The sequence below is a fragment of the Patagioenas fasciata genome, chromosome 5 (genome assembly GCF_037038585.1).
Source record: "Patagioenas fasciata isolate bPatFas1 chromosome 5, bPatFas1.hap1, whole genome shotgun sequence".
NCBI lineage: Eukaryota > Metazoa > Chordata > Aves > Columbiformes > Columbidae > Patagioenas > Patagioenas fasciata.
Window position 1 is genome coordinate 2,423,032 of NC_092524.1, and position 22,426 is coordinate 2,445,457.

The 22,426-nt window shown below is 43.9% G+C and overlaps 1 protein-coding gene across 1 annotated transcript in view; it reads left to right on the top strand.

The window, feature by feature from the left end:
- ABTB2 (ankyrin repeat and BTB domain containing 2) overlaps positions 1-22,426 on the top strand; it is a 119,134-nt gene that overhangs the window by 85,304 nt on the left and 11,404 nt on the right. Inside the window, exons 4-7 of the mRNA XM_065840001.2 lie at positions 12,026-12,178; positions 17,233-17,398; positions 20,643-20,732; positions 21,459-21,560. Of these exons, the coding sequence (XP_065696073.1) occupies positions 12,026-12,178; positions 17,233-17,398; positions 20,643-20,732; positions 21,459-21,560 (511 nt within the window). The remainder of the gene's footprint in view (positions 1-12,025; positions 12,179-17,232; positions 17,399-20,642; positions 20,733-21,458; positions 21,561-22,426) is intronic.

The following is a 22,426-nucleotide window of genomic DNA, read 5'->3' on the forward strand; positions in this document are numbered from 1 at the left end:
TAACCGAGAGCTAAGAGCTCAGCTCTCCCAAAGAGTAAATGTTTCTGGCTATAATTTATGATAATGGCAACAATCATTCTTTCTCTTTGACCTTGTGGAGATTAGAAACTAAGCTTTCCCCGGGGTAATGCTAGGTTGGTATGTCTCTGTTTCTATTTTAAAGCAAACCCCGGCAGTTTGCACTTCTCTCATCCTATACGTACGAGTGCAGGTACCGCCGTGACCCGGTGGTCACACACCGGCTCCACCGCGCTGTTTCCATCACATGTTTTTACAGTAAACGCTGAACCGGCTGTTTTAAAGAGCATGTCTGCTCTGCAAGACAAATCCTATTCAAATGAGTTGCATGTCTGAGCTGATTCAGCTCTGGTCCGTGGATTCTTCTGGGGCTAAACAACCTCGTGTTGATCCGACGCTGGTCTAACGTGTTTGCTTTGAGAGGAAAGAGCATGAGCTGTGTTTTCTCCTACTGCTTATCGGTGTAAATCAGGAGCGATGCTGCTGAAAGGGGAATTTTCAATCTGGAGCCCAGTTCCACTGTAGAGTTTGTACTTGAAGTTCGTTCTTCCATGGGTTAGAACCCATATCATAATGGCTGGAGAATAGAGGGGGGAGACAGAAGCTGTAGGTTTTGATTCGTGGGCTTGCTGGAAAGCTCTCTGAGGATCTCAGCCATTCCTCACCTCTTTGGCTTCCTTCAGAAATGCAAAAGATCCTTCCAGAGAAACCCGGGGTCCTTCTGAGACCTTCAGAAGCGCCGGGATTTCTCAGCAGGAAAGGATGAGTTGCCCACGGAGCAGTACTAAGAGAAGATGGTGAAGCCAAGAGTTGAAAGGAATGTAAGGACATTAGCATGAAATTATAACAGGACTGATATAACCTGCTCAGAATGTATCATCTTGTAATTATCTTGCTTCCAGCATCCAGACTGTGTGATTAAGTTGCCTGCACCGTGCTGGGTAGTTGGGACTCAGGTCCCTCTTGTGGCTGCCACATTCTTCTCTGAAGAGTTGGTGCATTAGAACATCCCAGAAATGTGGGCATCACGTTCTTCCTTATACAAGAAGTCACAACAGTTTAATTATCTCACTTTGGAAGCTCTCTCGGTCTGCTAAACTCTCTGTGTTGAGACTAAATATGGAGTAAGTGGCCAAACTAACTTAATCTGATGGTACATGTAGAAAAGGCTTTTGCGTCAGGATAGTGATTGTGTTACAGTTTTGGCTATTTAGATCTTTATTCGTATAGTCAGGGCTTAGAGGTACCTGCTGTGAAGAAAGGCAAATGAAAACTAGTGTATTTCTCAAATAATTTAGCTTCTGTTTTCTTTGAGGTAAAAACTCTGGGAAGAAAGATATCTGTTTCCCGTGTTTCACGTACATCCTAGTGATTACTTTTCCTCTGTGTTTGGAATGCAGAGCGCTGGGTGTTGATGGAAAGGTTTATTCAAGCAACAGGTAATGAAGCGTAGAGCAGATGAAGAATTTGAACGATATTTTTCGTTCGATGATTGTGCACGTTGCGTGTGCTGGTGGAAGTGATGTGTGTTTAACTTTGCCATTTATAGCATACCGCTCATCGATGCTTCTGGGGTTTTAGATCTGCTTTCTGGCAGCAGAATTTTCATGGGGCTGAAAAGAAAAATATCCTTGTAATTAGGTATTGGAAACAAAAACTATCATTTTGTCATGCTCGTAATTAGCTGAGTGGGTAGCTGGAGCTTGGAGTCCTGTGTTCCTGTAGTAACCACAGGGTTGCAATGGCCACAGAGAAGCAGGTTGGACCTGTTGCAAGAACAGGTTTTAGCTCTATTCTCTTAACTCCCATTAGAATATTTATCTAACCTATTAATACAGGCTATTTAAGTCTGGATTAAATAGAGAGATGGGGTCACAGATAACCTTGATACAGAGAGTTGTATGACAATGGGGATTTTTTAATTACCTCCTGTCGTGGGGCTAAACAAACCTTGCTAGTGTTTTATTCCATCACTTGCAAACTCGGCATAAAATCTGCAACTCAGTAGTTCAGAGTACATGAGATATAAACCTTTGCTTTCTAAGAGAAAGCGACACCATTTTTATAGTTCAATAGAGATGTTGGGAAGCTGCTACTACAGAAGGTGGTAAAATCTTAACTTGACACATGTCCTGTCTCTATTGTTCTTGATTAGACCCAACTTATCTGCTGAAAAATCTCCAGCAGGTATACAGTGAGGTGTTGAAAGATGATATTATTTGGAATTCACTGAAAGTTTCTACACTATAACAGTCAAAGCAAGAGAGGGTTCAGCAATAGTGCCGGCAGAGCCAAGTGACTGTGCTGAAAGCAGAGTTAATAGCTGGAATTTGTGGCATCTGCTCAGACGCTCCAAATGTTGAAATTCAATTCATGCAGACTCTAAATTTAGGATATTTGGAAACCGAAAGACTCTGGGCTTTAGCTTAGTCCACCCATCAGAATCCCATGTTTAAGCAGTTACGTCTGCCGTTTGTAGTTCATCGATATCCATTGATATGACCATAAAAATCACGGTAAAAAAACATTTTGAAATGAGGAGATTTCACAATATTAAACACAAAACGGCAGAGGGGATTTCTAGTCTGGCATAGGAGGACTCACTTAATCTCACCAGATGTTTTCTTTAAGTTCAGGACATTTCTGTTGGTTATAGTTTTCATATCAATACACTTACATAGCTCTATTTATTTAATGATCTAAGGCAAAGCGCAAACATATAACACATTGTGCTTTCCAGTATAAAACGGAAACACATCCATTCACCATTGGTACCAAACATCTTTGGATGAAACAGAACTTTCTTCATTTCTGCACCGTTGCTCTTCTCAATATTTTAGACAAGAACTAAGGAATGAAACAGAAGCTCCTTGAAGATGTAGGTGAAATACGTTCATTGAGCAGCTTGCCATTAGGACAAAGTGATGTTCTATTGCAAAATAATAGTTAAAAAAATGCCATACTGGTATCTATTTTATCTAACAGTGAAGTCACTCCTCCTCCTAATCCATCATTAATGACAGATCTTATGTGTCTTAGAGAGAAGATGCTCCCTATTCATTCGCAAATGTTACACCCCATGGGCTTGATTGCCATTTATTCAAGAAAACGGACTCGTAAATTTTGATTGTAATACAGCAGCCTGCACCTGGGTTGTGCAATTACGCTGTCGGATGGAGCGGGTACCTGATTCTAGTGCGCGTGTTACGTTATTGTACCTGGGAGCTCCAAAATCAGCTCTTTTCATCCCTATGCATTGGTGTGTTCCTCATGCCTTTGTGCTAAATGGGTTTCTGGAACTTTTAGTATTCCAGGAATGTGAAAAACTGAAAGATTACTCAGATTTTTATTAAAACACTGTCGTCAGCATCAGGTGAGGTTGATGTTACGAGAAGGACATGGTCACCGTGGTGTGATACGGCGCAGAAGTGTAACATCAGTCAAGCAGTTAGAAAAAGAGAGGTTTCATCAACTTCTTCTTAGCCCTGAAAACAAAAGACTCATCTTTTAGCATTGAAATGGCCTCTAGATACCATTCTTTTCTGCTTGAAAATTTCTCTTTTGAAATATTAATTAGGTTTTGGCTTGTGCTGCAAGGAATGTTTCCCTGGTTGTTGTGAAAACCCTTTGCTTTGCTGAGGATTGTCGTTGTTTAGCCGAACAAACTTTTGCAGTTATAATTAAACAGTTTTCAGCATTCCAGAACGGCACCAAAATATTTATCTTTCTGGCTTTTTGTGCACACAGTTGTAACTGGGGAGCTCCAGGCAATTTTCATCAACGTGGCAACGCTCTGCCTGCAGAACTTTACAGCTGGGCCCCGAAAATCAGTTCTACGATTGAATCTGGCAGATTGGTTTTGGCTTGAGGATCGGCGTATGTGTTTAACATATGCACGTTGGCAAATCAGATTGAAGTCATAACCAAAGGGCCTGTTGTCTCAATCCTCCTGGTGCTTCGGGAGTTAAGTATAATGGCAAAAATGAAGGATGAAGGAGGAGTCTCAGCACCGGGTAGTGAGGAACCACGCTGATAAATCTGCTTGCAGATAGCAGTGTGGTTTTTTATTTGTATTTATTTAATTTGCCAGCGTTGCTGCTGGGATGAACCGTAGGAGTTACCTCTCGGTTTTTCTGCCCACAGGATCAAGGCTGATTAATCCAAGAATAGCAGACAGCCCGTTCTGGCTCTCTGCCTGTGTTTATCTCTGCCTATCGCATAGCATGCTGCTACAGGCTCATTTCTTCAGTGCCTGTAGTTTGTATTTGTGTCCTGCTCCAAAATGTCCCGGGGTTTTCCTTTTGCAGGAGGAATTGTCGCACACGGCAAAGTTTCCCCTTGGTCTTTGGTATCAGCCTCCACGTGTCAAACTGGTTTGGGGGGAACCAGACGTGCCAGCCATTGCTTATTTTCCATTAGCTAGTGATGCCCATAAAATAAATGATAAAGTGGTAGTATTTAAAGTAGTGTTTAAAACAAGTAGTATTTAAAACAAGGACACAAAGGGACTTTTTGGGATTTTCCGCGTGAGTTGATTTTGGAGGACAGCTGAAAGTTAGAGGCAGTTTGCGACTTGCTGTGTAATTCAGCACAAGCACGTTTGCGCTTTGAGAAACTTATAAAAGGAAGAGTGACAATTTCTGAGGGGGGTGAAGATGCAAAGTGTCCTTTCTGTGGGTCTGGGCAGAGCTGGGGGTGGCAGCGAGGTGTGTTCCCACCACCTCTATGAGCGGACACAGGTTCCTTCAGAGTGACTGCTGGGAGAAGGCTGCGATGTGGTCAAGTCTTGTAGGGAAAGCATTGGGTCATAGACTAATTTGGGTTGGAAGAGACCTTTAAGATCATCAAGTTCAACTGTTAACCAAACACTGCCAAGTCCACCACTGCCCCATGTCCCTGAGAACCTCATTTCCATGTCTGTCCAGCCCTCCAGGGATGGTGACTCCAGCACTGCCCTGGGCAGCCTGTTCCAATGCCCCACAGCCCTTTGGGGGAGAAATTGTTCCCCAGATCCAACCTCAACCTCCCCTGGTGCAACCTGAGGCCATTTCTTTGTGTCCCTGTCTCCCCTCCAGCTGAACCCCCGGGTCCCTCAGCCGCTCCCATCACACTTGTGCTCCAGCCCCTTCCCCAGCTCCGTTCCCTTCTCTCAACTCAGCACCTCAAGGGCTTTCTTGGTGTGAGGGGCCCAAAACTGAACCCAGGATTCGAGGTGAAACCTTATAAAGCGGAGTGCTTGCAAACCAACGTAGTCACCTTTTCATAAGAGCTGGGAAAGGCTTAACAGATCTCATGAAAATGACCCCTGTTTCTGTGGTGGGAAGAGCTTGTGTCTCAGTGACCACGTGAAGATGCTCTTGGCTGGTCAGAGGTGGGATTTGAGACCCGGGTCCTTCAGACGAGATCTGTAGAACTGTCCTGTGCAAGTCTGGCGGTACAGGCTGAGGCACACAGGTCACTGGTTAGTGCTGTTTTCTCTGTCTAATTCAGCAGATGTGACAAGAAGTCAGGTCCTCATAGCTGCATCTGCTCTTCTTGCGCGTGATTTAAACCTACGGCTGTGTGCTCGCTGGGGTCAAGGCTGCAGGGAGGTTCGGAGTCATGCAAGAACAGCTCATCTCCCAGATTGTTTGCAGCCATCTTCAGCTGATGGAGAACTTTAGGGCGCCGAGGAGCTGGGAGCAGCAAGAGGAGCACGATCGGTGGTTTCCCTTCCTCCGCGGTTGCTCTGTTGAGGTGGGTGCCCGCCCGGGATCAAACAGCTCTGTGCGCGCCTGGGGGAGCAGATGGGACCCGGTCACATCCTTGATCGCATAACCACGGCCATATTGTTGTGCTTGAAACTATCGTGTACATCTATCTGACGCTTATCATCAGCTCTATACAATTTGAGTTGGTTTTAATTATTTTCTGTCTTTCTAGCAACCACGAGTCCCTTCTGCCACAGCATACAGATGTTACAAATATGTTTTTCTAATGAGACACATAGCACATTCCAGAGCAGCGCAGGGACTTGTTTCCAGCCCGAAACCAGAATATTTCCCCTGTTGTTAAAACAAAGTTAGCAAAATGTGATTATAACAAATAAACCACGGACTTGAGGGTCCTTTTTGAGATTCATAGCGAGTTCCTAATTATTACTTATTTTTTATTTTTTTTTAATGAGCTTGAATTTAGTTTTTACTTTGATTTTCAGTTAACCTGTCTGATGCTGCACCTGATTTCTCAGAGCGGTTTGCAGGCAGGGGTGGAAAAGATGCTATTTCTGTCTGTGGTCACCAGGATTGCCACAGAGGATCAGAGCTGCCAGTTCTAAATTTAAACTATTCTTGTACCATTTCATATTCTATAAGCAGAGGAAACTGTGAAGGCAGATTCAGTGGAGAAATGATCCCAATAAATGTAATATTATCCAGATGTTTTTCATTCCATTAGAGTCTGGCTGAAGGATAACTTGCCAAACTGTGGAAGCTGGTGTATGGCGTATCCAAGCCAAGACCTTAGTAACTTGATAACGATCCACTAAAATTTGAGAACACTTATCTCCTAAGATGTGACCCCGCTGTTGTTTCAAGGGATTTCAGAAGAAACGTTTCTTTTCGGGCCAGTTGGCCGCGATTGAGTTTGTTCTTCCTTTTCTGTGAAGATCTGGGACCGTCTGCTTTGAAAGACACGTGGCGTTTGTTGAGATGATCCTTGAATCGGATCCGGCGTGGCAATTCCTGTCTGTTCTCTGCACATGTGGGAGGGTTTGGAAAATTCAGGAAAAATATTTCAAATCCGAAAGGAATGGCTCCTGATTTAAGCTGGTTGTATTTGGGAGCAGAGATTTTGTGTTTTCTCGAAATCATAGTTTCTCTCATCATTTTATTCACGTATAATTGCATACTCAGAGATATTTTTTCCCCTGCAGCTTAGGAGTGTAGTGTTTGAGAATCCAAACTGTGAGTACGCCGCCGTTATCCACATCAACGTGACACGGCTTAGATTTTGGATGCTCTGTCTTCCTTCAGAGTCTTTTCCCTTCTCCAGCTTCTGAGATTTGTTTTCTTTTTGACTTTTTTGCCATCCTTGGGGTTTTTCCAACTTGGTGTAAAGTTCAGACAGGGCAGCTTCTCCTGGCCACCCTCCTATAGGATTCACCGTTGTGTTGCAGATTAGTTTGATTTCCATCAATCCGGCCGTCACTCCCAGTATTCCTGCTGGTCACATAACTCCCTTCCCTGTGTGTACATGTGCAAAACGGCTTTTAAACTTATTCCCTTTTATTTTATTTAAAAAAATATATAACAGGTGCGACTGAGCTGTATCTTTTTATAGCTGTTTTAATTCTCTTTGTGTTACTGACTTTGAGCTCTATCATTTTAGGGTAAAATGGGACTGAAGCGTAGAGTTTGGTTCCAGCATTAAACCCAGACATCAGCTCACTGCACTGCAAGCCCTTCTGTTTTCAGTTCCTTGCAAAAAAAATGCAATGATCTCTAAATACTTGGGATTATTATCTGCATGTAGCCTCTCTGTACTTACAGCAAATCAAATATTGGGACTTTACTTACAGTAAATTGAATATCGTGGGCTACGCTGCTCTGGCCATCAGCGTTCTCATATTTACACGTGTTTTGTGGTGCTAAAGTTTGCATGTGTTTAAAATGTTAGCAGATGAAGAGAAGGGTTGTTCTGTCAAACCATTTAGCAGAATATGGGAGAGGCTGGATGGGACACTGTCCCTTGCAGGACCTGCCAAGAGGGACACAAATCCTGCCCTTGTCACCTGCTGCCATTAGGTCAATATTATCTTTCCCGCTTTAGAAGAAGGGGATTCTTGTTTAGAAGAACAAGGTGGTTTTGTTCTTGATGTTGCTGTCACTGTTGGCTCCCTCTTTACTTTGCTGTAGCAAAACAGGAGGCTACGAAAAATAGCCCAGGAGGAGATGAGAGGTGGCTGTGGGGAAAATGTGTCTCTGAATACCAAGCTCCAAGTGCACTGTCCTACCATTAAACGCAGAGGAAGAATACGATTTTCTAGCTCCTCCGGAGCTCTTTTCTTTTTCCATACAGTTCACTTCCCTCTGCCAAAAATGCCTTGGCCCCAATGCTCTTAAAAATCCTCGGAAGAGCCCGTTTTGGGGACTGGTTTCTTTGTGCTGCATGGAAGTCTGTGATCCCCCAGCGCATCCTCAAGGGCTATCACACAGGATTCCCAGGTGCCAATCATGTCCTAGACCATTCTAATCAAATTAACGTAGTATATTTTCCAGGAAAAAGTTATAGCTTCCTGTAAATTCTCTGCTAGGTGCTGCTGCCACTATCCTCCTTGGTTATTTCTAAATAAAACGAGTTGTTTTAGTTCAAACAAGGGGCAAAAGCCCACAGTCGCGTCCAATTCGACTTTGCTCTCCACCGCTATGTACTTTCCCATTTTACGTGTGGCATCACGCGAAGACGACTTCAAGAAGTGAAACAAAGCAATGGTGACACATTATTTTTCGCAGAAATCCAGGAGTTTGTGTCCCTAGTGAACGACCGCTGTGAGTGCGACACTTTCCCAAGGCAGGATCGCTTCACGTGCAAAATTTAATGAGCTGCCAAATGCTTCTAAATGTCAGAAAGTCCAGAGGAAAACGCGCAACGCAGACAGAAATTAATTCTTTAGCTTGCAGCATCTCCCAGTTAATTTTCCATGAAGGTTTTTTTCCCCTTCCCCTCCTCCAGTGTTCTTCAGACTGTGAAATGATCAACGTTTCCCTAGAGGCAGATGGATGCCCAGGTTAAGGGCCACAGGGATGAGAATTGCATTTATATTCTAGGAAAAAAAAGGAATAATAGCATTTATTTTTAGTGCGGCGCAACCCAGCGTTGGCATCTTATTCAGCTGAACTGCGTCTCTTCTGCCCAGATCATGCAATGATATTGCTCATCTGAGGTAGTGTCAGTAAGCAAAGTATGAAGAAAGAAAATAGCTGGATAAAAATAGAAAGCCCACCCTCAAGCTAAAAATTGTTAAGAGAAGTAAAGCTTTTACAGCAAAATAGAAATTGAAGTCGTTATAGTTGCTCCTGATAGAATAAACAATTACCCAACTTGCACAGCAACGCCAGTGGTAGGTTTGGGATAAATTAGGATGGCGATATGAGGAAAACATCCTTTCTAGTATTCCTTTTTGCAATCTGCAGTCTGCTCTTCTTCGGGCACAGCGTAATTAGGTGAGTTTTGAAGCCTTTGGGAAAATCTGTTGAGATGAAAAAAAATAATGAAGAAACAAAAATATTTCTCCTTCTCATTCCTCCCAACCCGGGTTTTCCACATTCAAAGTCTGCTTGTGCATGCAGCCCATTTATAACCCTGGCACACCTCAGTTATTTACAGAGTGGAAATTTCTTCATGGTGCGTGTTATTTCTGGTGTTTGCTGAGCTGCTCGGTGCTGTAACCATGACCAGGATTTGGCTCGTTACCTGATTAAATGATCAGAACTGTGCTGGATCAGTCCATGAAGGTATCAGGGAAGCCTAAATAGCTTCTCTGCCCCAAAAGGTGGTAGATAAATCACTTGTAAAATGAATTTTTCCCTTGTTCCTGAGGTATTCACCCCATCGCCTTTTGAGTATTTAATTCAGGTGGTTTTAGCCTAACTCTCTGTCCCGGGAGCTTTGAATCATAGAAGAGTTTGGGTTGGAAGGGACTTTGAAAGCTCATCCAGTCCAAGCTCCCTACAATGAGCAGGGACATCTTCACCCCCATCAGAGCAGCTCTGCTGAGTAATTAGAAAGTCTAAAGAATGAATTTAGGCTCCTCCCTTAAGTGTCTGAATTTAGAAGGTGTAAATGCCTCTGTTGTCGGGCAGATAAGGGTTGATGTTCTCTGGTTTCCCGAATGCCTGGTGGGAATTGCCGCCCTTCCCATAGTTAAGTCAGTCAAACTGAATTTCCTGTGCTCAAGGGGTTAAATTCATCCCATCCCATGGGTCTGGGACAAGCTAAAAGCCTAAACGGGTTGGGGGAGCCAAGCTGGGCTTCCAGAAAGTCTTCCAACTGATGAGCTAGTGGGTAATTTTCAAAGCGATGAACCCTGATATTTAGATTGTTTGATATAGAAATTAAACTGGTAAAGCAGCAAGTGGATGTCCTGTTAAAAACACCCTTGCTTGGCAGTCCTGGACCTCTGGTTCTGTAGGTGCTGCTTCGCTACTCAGGAGAAGGAGCAGAGAAAAATAGCGATAACGCTCTTGTTTATAAAGAGATGATGGCGGCGGTTCAGAATGCGCTTTGCAAAATGGGAATGGGTGGGATATACTTACAGAGTGCAGTTATTCCACCCGGAAGGACGTTCAGAGCCATACAGAGGGAGTTCTGCTTGCAAATCCCATTATTGATGAACGGTTTCAAACGGGATCGGTGCTGCTCGCTCTTGCTGTGCGCACGCATATAGATGTGCAGCTTTGAGAATGCCTTTCATGGGTTCAGCTCCTTTCATTAATGCTAAAATAATTTTATATCTTCTGGAATTGGTGCCTTCTCCCCTCAGTTATTTTCTTTCAAATGCTTAAGTGAAAAGGGCTTTTTTTCTTTTTTATTTATTTTGTTTTTTACTCCAGCATTCATGAATTTGTTACTGGAAATGGGAAAGGTGGTTTCAATTACACTCCTGAGCCTTCCAGAAGGGCAGCAGGTATCCTGGGGGAAAAATCAAGCAAATAATAGATCAGTCTGAGAGGATGGGTGGATATGTTGTGTATGAGAGTGTTATGGCACCCATATATTATTGTCTAATCTCAGTACTCCATGTCCATTCCTATAGCAGGGGAGAGCTAGTCCAAAATGGCTGTTGTTATTACCTTATTTATATTCCTTTATTGCCTTCATATCAAGCAAAACCTCACGGTGTCTGCTGGACAAATTAGGAACAGACAGATTGCTTTTCCAGAAAATGCTTATAATTTGTACATTTATTCTTGCATAGGGATGTCTCTATGTTTAGTCGTTGTCTTTTTGATTCTACTCGTTCCTCCGTAGCAAAACGGTTAACAGGAGAACACAGATCATAGAATCACAGCATGTCCTGAGTTGGAAGGGACCCACAAGGATCATTGAACCCAGCTCCTGTCCCTGCACAGGACAACCCCAAAATTCACACCATGTGTCTGAGCACGTTGTCCAGTCTCTTCTTGAATTCTTTTTGCAAATAATCCTAGTTTTGGGGATACTCTGTGAGCCATATGGGCCTGCCTGGGCATAAACCGGCTGGGCAGAGTAAAGGCATCTGAAAACAACTGGGTAAATATGAATTCAAGTAAAATCATAGGATGACGTACTAAAAGTAATGATATTTTTATTTGCCTTAGACACATAAATATTAAAAATGTTTGACTTAGTTGTGGATGGACATGTTATGCCCTTGTAGGAAAGATCACCTAATTAATTTTAATTTTAATTTTACTCAGACTACGTATTTATGTTTTCTTGTAGTCTCATGCTGCAATGATAATTTTCTGTACATTGTACAGAGAAGATACTGAGTCCCTATTCAGTGAGGACAGCTCTTGAGAAGAGATGCATTAGAAAACACTCATTTTATAGGAGGCAGACGTGTGGAGCTTGCTTCTCCGTGAGGAATATTATTTAAAATGGGAGTTCTTAAAGTACATCTATTCCTACAAGGCAAAGGAAAATCGGGATAGATTGTAGCTGAGCTCTTAATGATTGCTTCTCTTTCATTAGCTGTGGGTAGCAAGAGCACGTAAAGGGCTGCAAACAGGTATTCATGATTCTCCTTAGCAAAAATGGCACTGTGCAAATAAATGTCCATGCATCCTCCTAGGATGGGCTTTCTGGTTAGTCCGGTTCTGACCTGTAGTCAATAACAGTAGAAGCAGGTCCCTTCATTTCACTCTGGCCCTATTTCCTACCCAGTAAAATGCATTTCGTGAAGCCAGCACATCCAGCACGACCCCATTTTGGGTACGAAGTGGTTCGGTAACTATGTCGGCTTGGTTTTTGCCATGTTTTCCAGCCCCTTCATGCTCCTGCCGCCGCTGATGGAGTGGATGAGAGTGGCCATCACGTACGCCGAGCACCGGCGCAGTTTGACTGTGGACAGCGATGATATCAGACAGACGGCCCGACTGCTCCTCCCCGGGCTGGACTGCGAGCCCCGGCAGCTCAAGTACGTGCAATAAGCTTTATGAGCACCTAAAGTAATCAGAACTTCTTACTGTATTCCCCGGGAGCCAGATCTCAAGGTACAGAATCCCAGAATGTCAGGGGTTGGAAGGGACCTGGAAAGCTCATCCAGTGCAATCCCCCCATGGAGCAGGAACACCCAGCTGAGGTTCCACAGGAAGGTGTCCAGGCGGGTTTGAATGTCTGCAGAGAAGGAGACTCCACAACCTCCCTGGGCAGCCTGGGCCAGGCTCTGACACCCTCACCAGGAAGAAGTTTCTTCTTAAATTTAAGTGGAACCTCTTGTGTTCCAGCTTGAACCCATTACCCCTTGTCCTACCATTGGTTGTCACCCAGAAGAGCCTGGCTCCATCCTCCTGACACTGCCCCTTTCCATATTGATCCCCATGAATGAGTCCCCCCTCAGTCTCCTCTTCTCCAGCTCCAGAGCCCCAGCTCCCTCAGCCTTTCCTCACACGGGAGATGCTCCACTCCCTCCAGCATCTTGGTGGCTGCGCTGGACTCTCTGCAGCAGTTCCCTGTCCTTCTGGAGCTGAGGGGCCACAACTGGACACAAGATTCCAGGTGTGGTCTCCCCAAGGCAGAGCAGAGGGGCAGGAGAACCTCTCTGACCTACTGACCACCCCCTTCTAACCCACCCCAGGTACCATTGGCCTTCTTGGCCACAAGGGCACAGTGCTGGCTCGTGGTCACCCTGCTGTCCATACAGTTACATACAGGCAATACGTATCTAAGCTTTTAGTATTCCAAGAGATAAAGAAATTTTGGCCACACGCTGCAGCTGGAGTAGGAAGATTTCGTCTTGCCAAAAGTTACGTAGGGGGAATGAGGCAGACACAGACTGAAACACAATTACTTGGCTTTTTATGCCCTAGCCTTAATTACAAGATTATTATTTGCTTTTTGACATACCTTGATCAAAAGTATCTTTTAAAATCTTCCCCTGGCATATATATTGAACAGGGATTTATTATTAGCTGAGTTCATTAGCACATCACAGGTATTTTATTCAGTGTTTGTAGTTCTTTAGGTTGGTGCCATTAGCACTGGTTTTGATGTCAGAGTTACATCTTGAACTTTAGTACCAGGTGAATTCTTGTTTCTTGGGTGAATTCTGTCCCCCATATACCTTTGGGTTACATGAGTGGGTGGGACACATTAATAACAATAAATAATACTTTTATCACGCTCTTAAGTGATGAAATGATCACCCGAAAAGATAAAGATATACCTTAGAATTATTTTTCATGAACAATAAAAGCAACAAGGGGCTTTTAATCAGGAGTCCTGCATCTGGTTTGGTTGCTTTTTACCTTCTTCTGGCAGCCAAAAAGCTCTTGCTTTTTGCTACTTCTCTGTCTCCCCATTTGTGAACTGAAGGGTAATTATTACGCACAAAACCTAATGGGAACACTTTTCCTCTCCCTCTTCTCTGCCAGCGTATGTGTGCTCTGCATCTACACACAGGCTGCTCTACCTTAAGGTTGGATGGTAGGTGTAGTGTAGGCAACTTAATAGGGGCTAAATTAATTTTACAGACGTGCCTAATGCTTGCCAAAACCTTTGAACAGTTCCACAGAAGACTAAGCTAATCACAAGCCCTTCCAGTCAGTTTTATGGGGTTTTTTTTTGCAGTCTCTCCTTTAGGAAGAATTTTGATTTCCGAATTGCATCCAAACCTTCTGCTTCAAAGGCGTCCCACGCTATATCTGTACCGTATTTTTTTGTGCGTGCTCACATACAAAGCACAGCTAGTCCTTTACTTTATAGATTGTGTATGTTAAAATAATAATTTAAAAAAAAAAAGAGCAGGGATTTATGTGTTTGATTTTGGGGTGTTTGATTTTGCTGCCGACGTAGGCTAAAAGGCTTTGTCAAAATGAGGTTTATCACAGTAACTTCGAATTGAAGCCATACCGACACAGCTGTGAAATGAAGGGCTCAGTACAAACCCAGAAAGCCCAAAATAATGTAAGAAATAAGTAAATAAAAGTGAGAAGAAGGTCGAAAGGGCCTCAGCCACGCTGTGTGGGATATTGGGGCAGAGGGTAGTTCAGTTGCTGGGCTGTTAAGGGTTGGCAGTACCGGCCCAGGGAAGGACGGTGATAGAGGTTTCCATTCAGTTTGTTGTTATTACAGAAGGAATGGCAATTTGGCAAGAAAATTAAGCTCCTTTCACACCTTTTACCTCACCGGACTGTTCCTCCATAGGGCCGTATGCCGTGTCCATTCCCTGAAGGTGAATCAGCCTCTGCTTTAGCGCAACACATCATCTTTGTAGCAGAGGGCAAAAATCAAAGTTAAGCTTGATCAGGTCTTTGTTTTGAACTGTCTTGCCTGAGTTTTAGTTTTGGAGGTCTAAGAATGTTTTGTGATGTGTAATGCAAGCAGAACAGCTTTGTCTTTGTGCTGCATGAAAGTTTTAAACTAACAGGAAAAAAACATGAGGAGAGAGCAATGCCTTGTTTCCAGCATCCGTCGTATGATCCTTTAAAGCAGCTATTTGTATTTAGCCATTACAGCACATTTAGGGGAAAAGGAAATCTTGGATCTGAAGCCAAATTTATCCCTGGCTTGCTGTTTGACCGTCAGCAAATTGCAACTCGCTTTTCCCCACGAAGAAGTCCTATAATGACAGCTCCTTGCAGTGGTGACGCATCAGGCAGAGTGTGTTGAAATCCCTGAAAGAGAAGTTGTGCGGAAGAACAAGGTGTAATTAGTATAACCTGCAATTCAGAGCTCTAATACCTCTTTTCTGACGCAGACTGCTCGGGCAGTACAGTCTCCCACAACTGTTTGTGTTGGTGGACAAAGCCGCCTAGTGCGATGCTCTCAGTTTGTTTGCCAATTTATAAGAATCTTAAGTAGGCACTTGTTGCTGGTTGAATGATAATACAAGCGGGGAGATGCGAGATTGCAAAGGACTGTGTTTCTTTCCCACCTATTTAAATATAAATGCTGAGATTTCAATATTAAGCTATTAGCACACATTGTTTTTTTTTTTTAAATATTAATTTTCCTCGCTACAGGCCAAATTTAAATGGCTCACTACCTGTAGTTACAGTAATAGTTACCGCCTATGAAACCCAAAGAGCACCAGGCTCCTGCTCCCTCTCCAATCCATCCCTTCCCAAACCGGGACCTCAGCCTTATCCCTTTCTGGGGGCTCTGCACCCCCCGATGTCTCTGTGTCACCTTTAGCTGATCCCCTGGGCACAGCTGGACGTGCACAGCTGGAAAGCCCAGCGTTTACCCGAGGAAGCGTGCGAGCGTTCACCTCTCCCCTCCGCACAATAACAACTCGCACACGGAAAACCCGCTGTGGTTACAGCTGCCGCGCAGCGGTTGTGCACGTGTGAGCTCCTTCCCCCCGGCTCTGGTAGGATGCTCCAACTTTTAGCACGCTCTAAAAGAAAAAGAACACTTTGCATCTATGCTAGAGGAGCGTGCAGGTCAAGCCACGGCTGCAGAACAGCAAGTGTAGAGTGACTTTTGCATGGGCAACTGGTTTGTTGTATTGGTCGCTCTGCAGAACCCGGTGGTGAGTTGTCCCCACACCACCCTTGCTTGGGTGGAATCTGACCTGTTAGCAAAATAGGAAAATGTGCAAAGACAGGTACCATCCCTTTAAAAGCTACTTTCTGCAGTTTGCTGGATTTCAAGTGATGTCATTTTATTTTGCTTTTTGTGCATAGGATTCTTCTTTTCCTGCTTCTTCTTCTCCTTCGTTATATTATACAAAGTCCACATAATAACAATATTATGATATTACAACACCGTACCAATCACCTCAGTCAAACAAGATTATTAATTGACTCTTCTAGCTCTAGGGTTTATGATTTATATGTGTCTAGCATCAAGCCTTTTGCCTTACTGTCCTCTTGTGCTCTGTGTGTCCTAATCTACTATCCAGATGCTTCCGAGATCTTGTCTTCTGATCAAACGTTTGTACTCAGCTGCCGCAGACACACGTTTTATTTGCAGATGTATCTCCAAAGAGCTGGTGACTCCAAGGCTGTCACTTTGCATCCCCCAAGTTGTCCCCCGCTGTAGCTCCTCTCTGAAAGCGGCTGCTGAGATGCTGGTGTCCCCTGGATGATGTGGCCGGTCACCAGGCTGCGGAGGGGTCTCTGTGAACTCAGCTTATCGTTCAGAGCATCTGCTCACCATTTGTCATCCAAGTTCAGAAGCATTAAAGAAAAAAATGACCAGCCGAATTGAAACGTGAATAAGATGCATCTTGAATCTTCTGTTCGGAGCGATGAGTGTTTTACTGATCTGGCAGGCTGAGCAAAGTTGCCAAAAGACCTTTGCTTTGTTGAAAGCATCTCATTTTTCAAAGGAACTTGGCAGGCTGATATCTCACTCTCGGAGAGTTTGCACAAGAGCCTGTGTTGAAAACCAGACAAGCGGTAAAGGAGAGATTCACCCCGAAATAACATCAAAGGGCCGCTGGTATCAGTGCCCAGCTGAGATAGGAAACACCTCCAGTTTGGCCGTGTCCCTTTGGTGTAGGGGATACGCTGCCAGGTTTGGAATTCAGAAGCTTCTGAGCAGATAACCAGAGGAGTTACAGCGATCCCTGGGCTCCTTCCAAAGCAGATAAAGGTCATTTGATAGTCATCTAGAGGATAAGGATTTAAGGGAACCTCATAGAAATGCTAATGCACTTGCTTCTATTGAGGCGTTGGAAAAGAGTTGAGAATGCTTCACTACCTACATTTGATTTTGATTTTTTTAATTAAAAAAATAAGGGTCATTGTCTTTCAGAAATGCCTTTTTATTTCAAAATAATAGCTAATCTGGTAAGCAGACAGCGTAGTTGTTTCATCCTAGAACTACACTGGTATTCTATTTTACGCACTTTCTCTCCACCTCTTTCTCCTCCCTGCAGTGTGGTTTTGTGTATGTTTGATGGACTATCCTGTAACAAGCAGGAAAATACAAATACGATATCTAAAATTCAGCAGCCTGATTTCTGTAGATGGGGCTAAAACAAAAAACACAGTAAACTAGGAATTATTTTCTCTTTCACAGACCTGAATGCTGCTTCAGTTCCTTCCGGAGACTGGATGCTAAGGCTGCTACTGAAAAATTCCAGCAGGATCTGGGGTTCCGGATGCTGAACTGCGGAAGGACAGACCTGATCAACCAAGCAATCGATGCACTGGGACCTGACGGGGTCAACACCATGGATGATCAGGTGTGTCACAAATTCGGTGTTCCTTTCCACGTGGCAAATCAGTGCGTGAGGTTGTGTTAGCTGCCTCTCCAAAGCTTTTCTAATTCTAGCTTGTGTTTTAGTCTGAAAATGTATCCCTTAAAAACCGGAAGAAATAACCCCCCAAAAAGGCAGTCAGAGCGTGGAGTGAATTGTTTATCATCTGGAATGTGGATCTGCTCCTTTCTTGGTGGAACGCAGGTCAATACGCTGCCTGCGAATGGAAACTCCGGTGTTTAAATGCTCAGACAACGTCAAAACAAAGTGGTTTTTGCCAGTGACACTTCTGGTTCAACAGCCCAAATCCCGTCTGGGTCAGTGAGGAGTGACCAGAAGGTGTTACTGTCTGTGAGTTACGTGTTCTCAGCACGGTCTGGCAAATACGAAACAGCACCAAGAACCCCAGTGGGGTTGGTATCGATCAGTTTAGCTTTGTTGAAAGTCCATTGTGCTGATGTATCTATTATTTTCTTCCAATTTTTACCTGCTCGCTGCTCAGCTACATTGAACCATAGGGATCTGGTGGTCTGGGGAGTCCTTAATGGTTCTGCTTGTGCTGTCAGTCCCATCAAGTAACAGCAGAGTGTGTTCTCTGGGGCATCGTTCAGTGCATTGAATTAGCTTTTAATCTAAAAGAAGGAAAAAAACTGTCCCAAATAAGCAGTCGTGATAGCTGTCACAGCAATGAGAATGAGCTGGCGTGTCTCAGAAACAATAGGACGTTTGGCAGTAGGGAGGATTTATATCAAGTAGAGATGTTTTCTCATAGACAGCATTTTACTGCGGTGGCGTTTCAGGCCAAATCCTGAAACTGGCGCATCTTCCATGGTGCTTTCTATCACCATATGATTATAAAGGAAGAGTGAACATGTACACAAATACAAGCAGAAACTGCTTCTGCACGAGCTTATATGTAGTTGCCTTATTTACATATCCAACACAAGGAGCTTTGTGGGGTCTCACATCGTAGGTGCCCTTGATACTCACTTTAATAAAGTAACAGAAGTGGCAGATTTATATTACAACGCTCTGCCACTTTCAGTATTTATTTTTTCCATAAGTTTTTGCAGTTCCTGCTTATGTAGCCCCGAGGCCTTTTGTTTCCTCAAAGCAGAATATTTTGTTGTGAACATCACAGTCCTAACACCGAAAACGGTGTCAAGACCATCACCTCTCACCGCAGGATGTTTTTTACCTCTCTTCAGCCAGCAAACTGGGAGCTCTTTGGCTTTTTTATGCATAAAGACCTTGCGTTCTGTAGGCAAATCATTGGAAAGTTTGAGGAGCTTCTGTTGTCACTTATCGATGGTCTCATCCTCTGGCTGGTCCTGCCGTGACCAGGGGGATCGTGGTGTGCTGGCAGCTCTGGTTTTTTGCACAACACTGCTCCCACATCTCAAAGCAGCGTCTTGGCATTGACCAGGGAGGGCAAGACAGGCTCCCTGTGGAGATATTGTTGCTCTGAAATTCTCATTTTCTGGAGCAACCCAGCTCGGCAGTTAAGCAAGTGTCCTGCGTTGTGCTGCCAGTCGCGCCGTTAAATCCAGACTCCAGCAGCGACTCCGCAACAGCTGGAATGTGAAACCAAATCTGAACTTTGCAGCTGGCTTGTTGTGCCCTTCGTAGACTGGTTTGGGTTGGAAAAGACCTTTAAAGGTCCCCCAGTGCCACCCCTGCCATGACAGGGACATCTTCACCAGCTCAGGGTGCTCAGAGCCCAGTCCAGCCTGGCCTGGGATGTCCCCAGGGATGGTTCATCCACCACCTCTCTGCCCAACCTGTTCTACTGCCTCACCACCCTCAGGGGGAAGAATTTCTTCTTTATATCTAATATACATCTACCTTCTTTCAGTTTAAAGGAGTAACCCCAAACCATTGTGCCCAAACTTAGGAAGGCTGCCTTGGGCATGGCAGCAGAGAGCAGGTCTGTCCTGTCATAGGACAGAACATGTAATACTGGTCCCTGGGAAGCTCAGTTCTTATATCTGCATTTCTTTTGGTCACAATGAGTCTTCTTGCCACCCTGCACAGTAGGCAGGTACCTCTGAGGCATCGCAAATACGTGTGACTATCTCTCACCTGGCACGTATGGCAGAAGTTTTGGTGCAAATGCTGTAACAGATGGAACTGTTGGACTAATTTAACTTCAGCTTAACTTTAGATCAAGGTTCAGATTTTCCCCACTCCCAGAACGTGAGCACATCCAAGGCTGAGGTGTGTGTTCAGACCCACTTCCATGTGTATATGGAGATGATATTAGAGAGATGATCTTAGAGAATTCAGAAGATATATTCAGAAACTTGAGTTTGGACCAGGACCCTGGATTCACTTCTAGTGGGGACCAAGCAGCGTTTTGGTTTCACAGGGTTTGAGGTGTTTGGGAAAACAAGCTGTTCTTCCCTTTGCACTCTGAGGAACAAGCAAGGAATGCAAAGCTAATATTAAAAATAAAAGTAGGGTAAGTCTACGCAAACTTGGAATTGCGGCTGTTTTGGAAAAGAGCGTTTGCAGATACAAGATCTCTGCGTCAGATGTAATTCTGCTTTATAATCCATGTCCCTCTCTAAAGATGAAGCTGTATTATTACACAATGAGCAGCAGAGATGCTGCCTGTGAAAAATCTGAATGTTCACAATAACCTGGGGGGGAGCCATGGGATGTGAGCAGGAATGGATTTTACTGGGCCATTTCCTTTCTGTCCTTGGCTACTTGTGGGCTGAGCTCGGTAAGTAAGGCTCATTTCCCTCATAATTCATCTCTGAGCCGTCATGGTTTGCTGGATAAGTAGGGAGAGAGAAAGATTTATGGGACTGAAATGCTGAAATATTGTGGCAAATAGCATTTTAGCAATGGGGCTATGTTGCCAAATAAATTCATCTTGTGTATTTTCGTGTTGTTTTCTGCTTTCGGTTCATCTGGCTGCAAATGATCCAAGAAACGCTATTTCTTTTTTTTGCAGCTTTGAGAAGGCTCAAGAATTGCGGACAACACATGGCTGGGATTTTCAGTGATCCCTTTTTTATCCTTTCAGTCTTGTCCCCTGATATTTGGTCCCCATCGCTTTCCAATCCTTGTGCATCGTGCCGCTCTGCATAGAAACCAAAACGTTCTGAGCATTTACATGTGCTGTCCCTATACATGCAAAATCTTCTGTACATTAAGATTCAAACTCAGTTTTGCTGTTGGTATAGAAAAATAACTATTTATTTTTCCCTTCTTCCCAAAGGGTATGACCCCGCTCATGTACGCCTGCGCTGCTGGGGATGAAGCCATGGTCCAAATGCTCATAGATGCTGGAGCAAATTTAGATATACCGGTGAGTAACAGAAAACCCTCTCCCTGTTATTACTCATATGGAAACAAGAGCAATTATGAAATCTCTCCTTGCAACTGAGCAAAGCATTTATTTCAAAAACCTTTGTTTTAGGGATTTGGGAGGGGGATAAAAACCTTCAAAACCTCTTGGAGTGTCCCCTAAGTAGCGCAAGTTATGGTTCCCCGGGGTTGTCAGGACTAAAGAAAAAAGCCAGTTCTGTACAAATCTCAAGATTAGAGCAGACAGAGACTGCGGTGGTTCCTGCGAAACGGAGAAATAAACTGAACAGCAGAGTCAATTCTACTGTTAAGCAATGTTCTTTATTTTATCAGCGCTGGGGATCACCCTCCATCAGTGCTCCAAAGACTGGATGCTCTTGTGTTGCTTATATTCACAGAATTATTACATATGCATTACAATTTTTGAAAATTTTGGCATGCATCTATACTAAGAAATCATTGCTGATGTTAGTTACTTAGTTTCTCACAATACATCTATTAATTATTAGTTAAATATAAGCTAAGCACTCTGCTCCTACACAACGTGTTAGTTAATTTTCTGTCTCCCTCTTGTCACGCAGAAGGATCTAAAAGTTGAAAGGTATCCCCTCGTTTTGCTGAAAGCATTCATCACGTCAAATTGGTTAATGATGGGTGCTTCTTTTGTAAATTAATCACAGTGTACATTAATTTAGCAGCTTCTGACCGCCTGGTTCTCCTCTCACAGGTCCCCGGTGCATCCCCGCGACACCCCTCGGTGCACCCCGATAGCCGGCACTGGACGGCTCTCACCTTCGCCGTGTTACATGGACACATCTCAGTTGTCCAGGTAAGCCAGGAAACCTTCTAAAAACCGGTGGAAAAATCGCATGTTTGGAAAACGAGAACCTAACGCGTGCTTTTCTCACGGAGACCTCAATGCTGGAAACACTCTGGTTCCTTTTGGTCCTGGGAGAAAGGCTGTGAAATAGTTCACACCATGGTGGTATTTCTAGCGAAGTCTCTGAAGGTCGATTCTTTATTTTTAATAACTTAACACTACGTTTGTCTGAAAATAATCTGTTGCTGTTTGATCAAAACTTTGCAAGCAAAATGATCAGTATCTCTAAAGTACCTTTAGAAGGTTTTTATCCAGGTTGTAAGCAAAGAGCTTTCTGCTCTGAGTTATAAATTGCCAAACTTGATTTTCAGTCGTCAAACCCACAAAATAATGAGCTGTACAGAGGTTTAGGTTGGATATTAGGAAAGAATTCTGCCCAGAAAGGGCTGTGGGGCATTGGAACAGGCTGCCCTGCAGTGGTGGAGCCACCATCCCTGGAGGGGTTTAAAGACCTTTAGACGAGGTTTGGTGCTAGAGTTGGGTTATGGTTGGACTCGATGATCCTGAGGGTCTCTTCCAACCAAAATGATTCTGTGATGACAGAATTCCTAGGGAATCCTTGACAGCAAAACACGGCGTGTTTCTTCATTGTTCTTTGGATTCGGTGTCAGTCCAAGGCTTTACCGCTGCTTTCTGACGTGTTAATTGGTTTATGCATTTACATGGGCAGAAATTAAGCGTATGCTGATTTCTGGTGTAATGGCAGCAAATCATCTGTGACCTCCTTTATAATCCTTGAGAATGGCATGAATGAGACTTAAGCCGTTGTGGGAATTGAGCCTCTCGTATCCCACCCACTCCCTTTCTGTGGAATT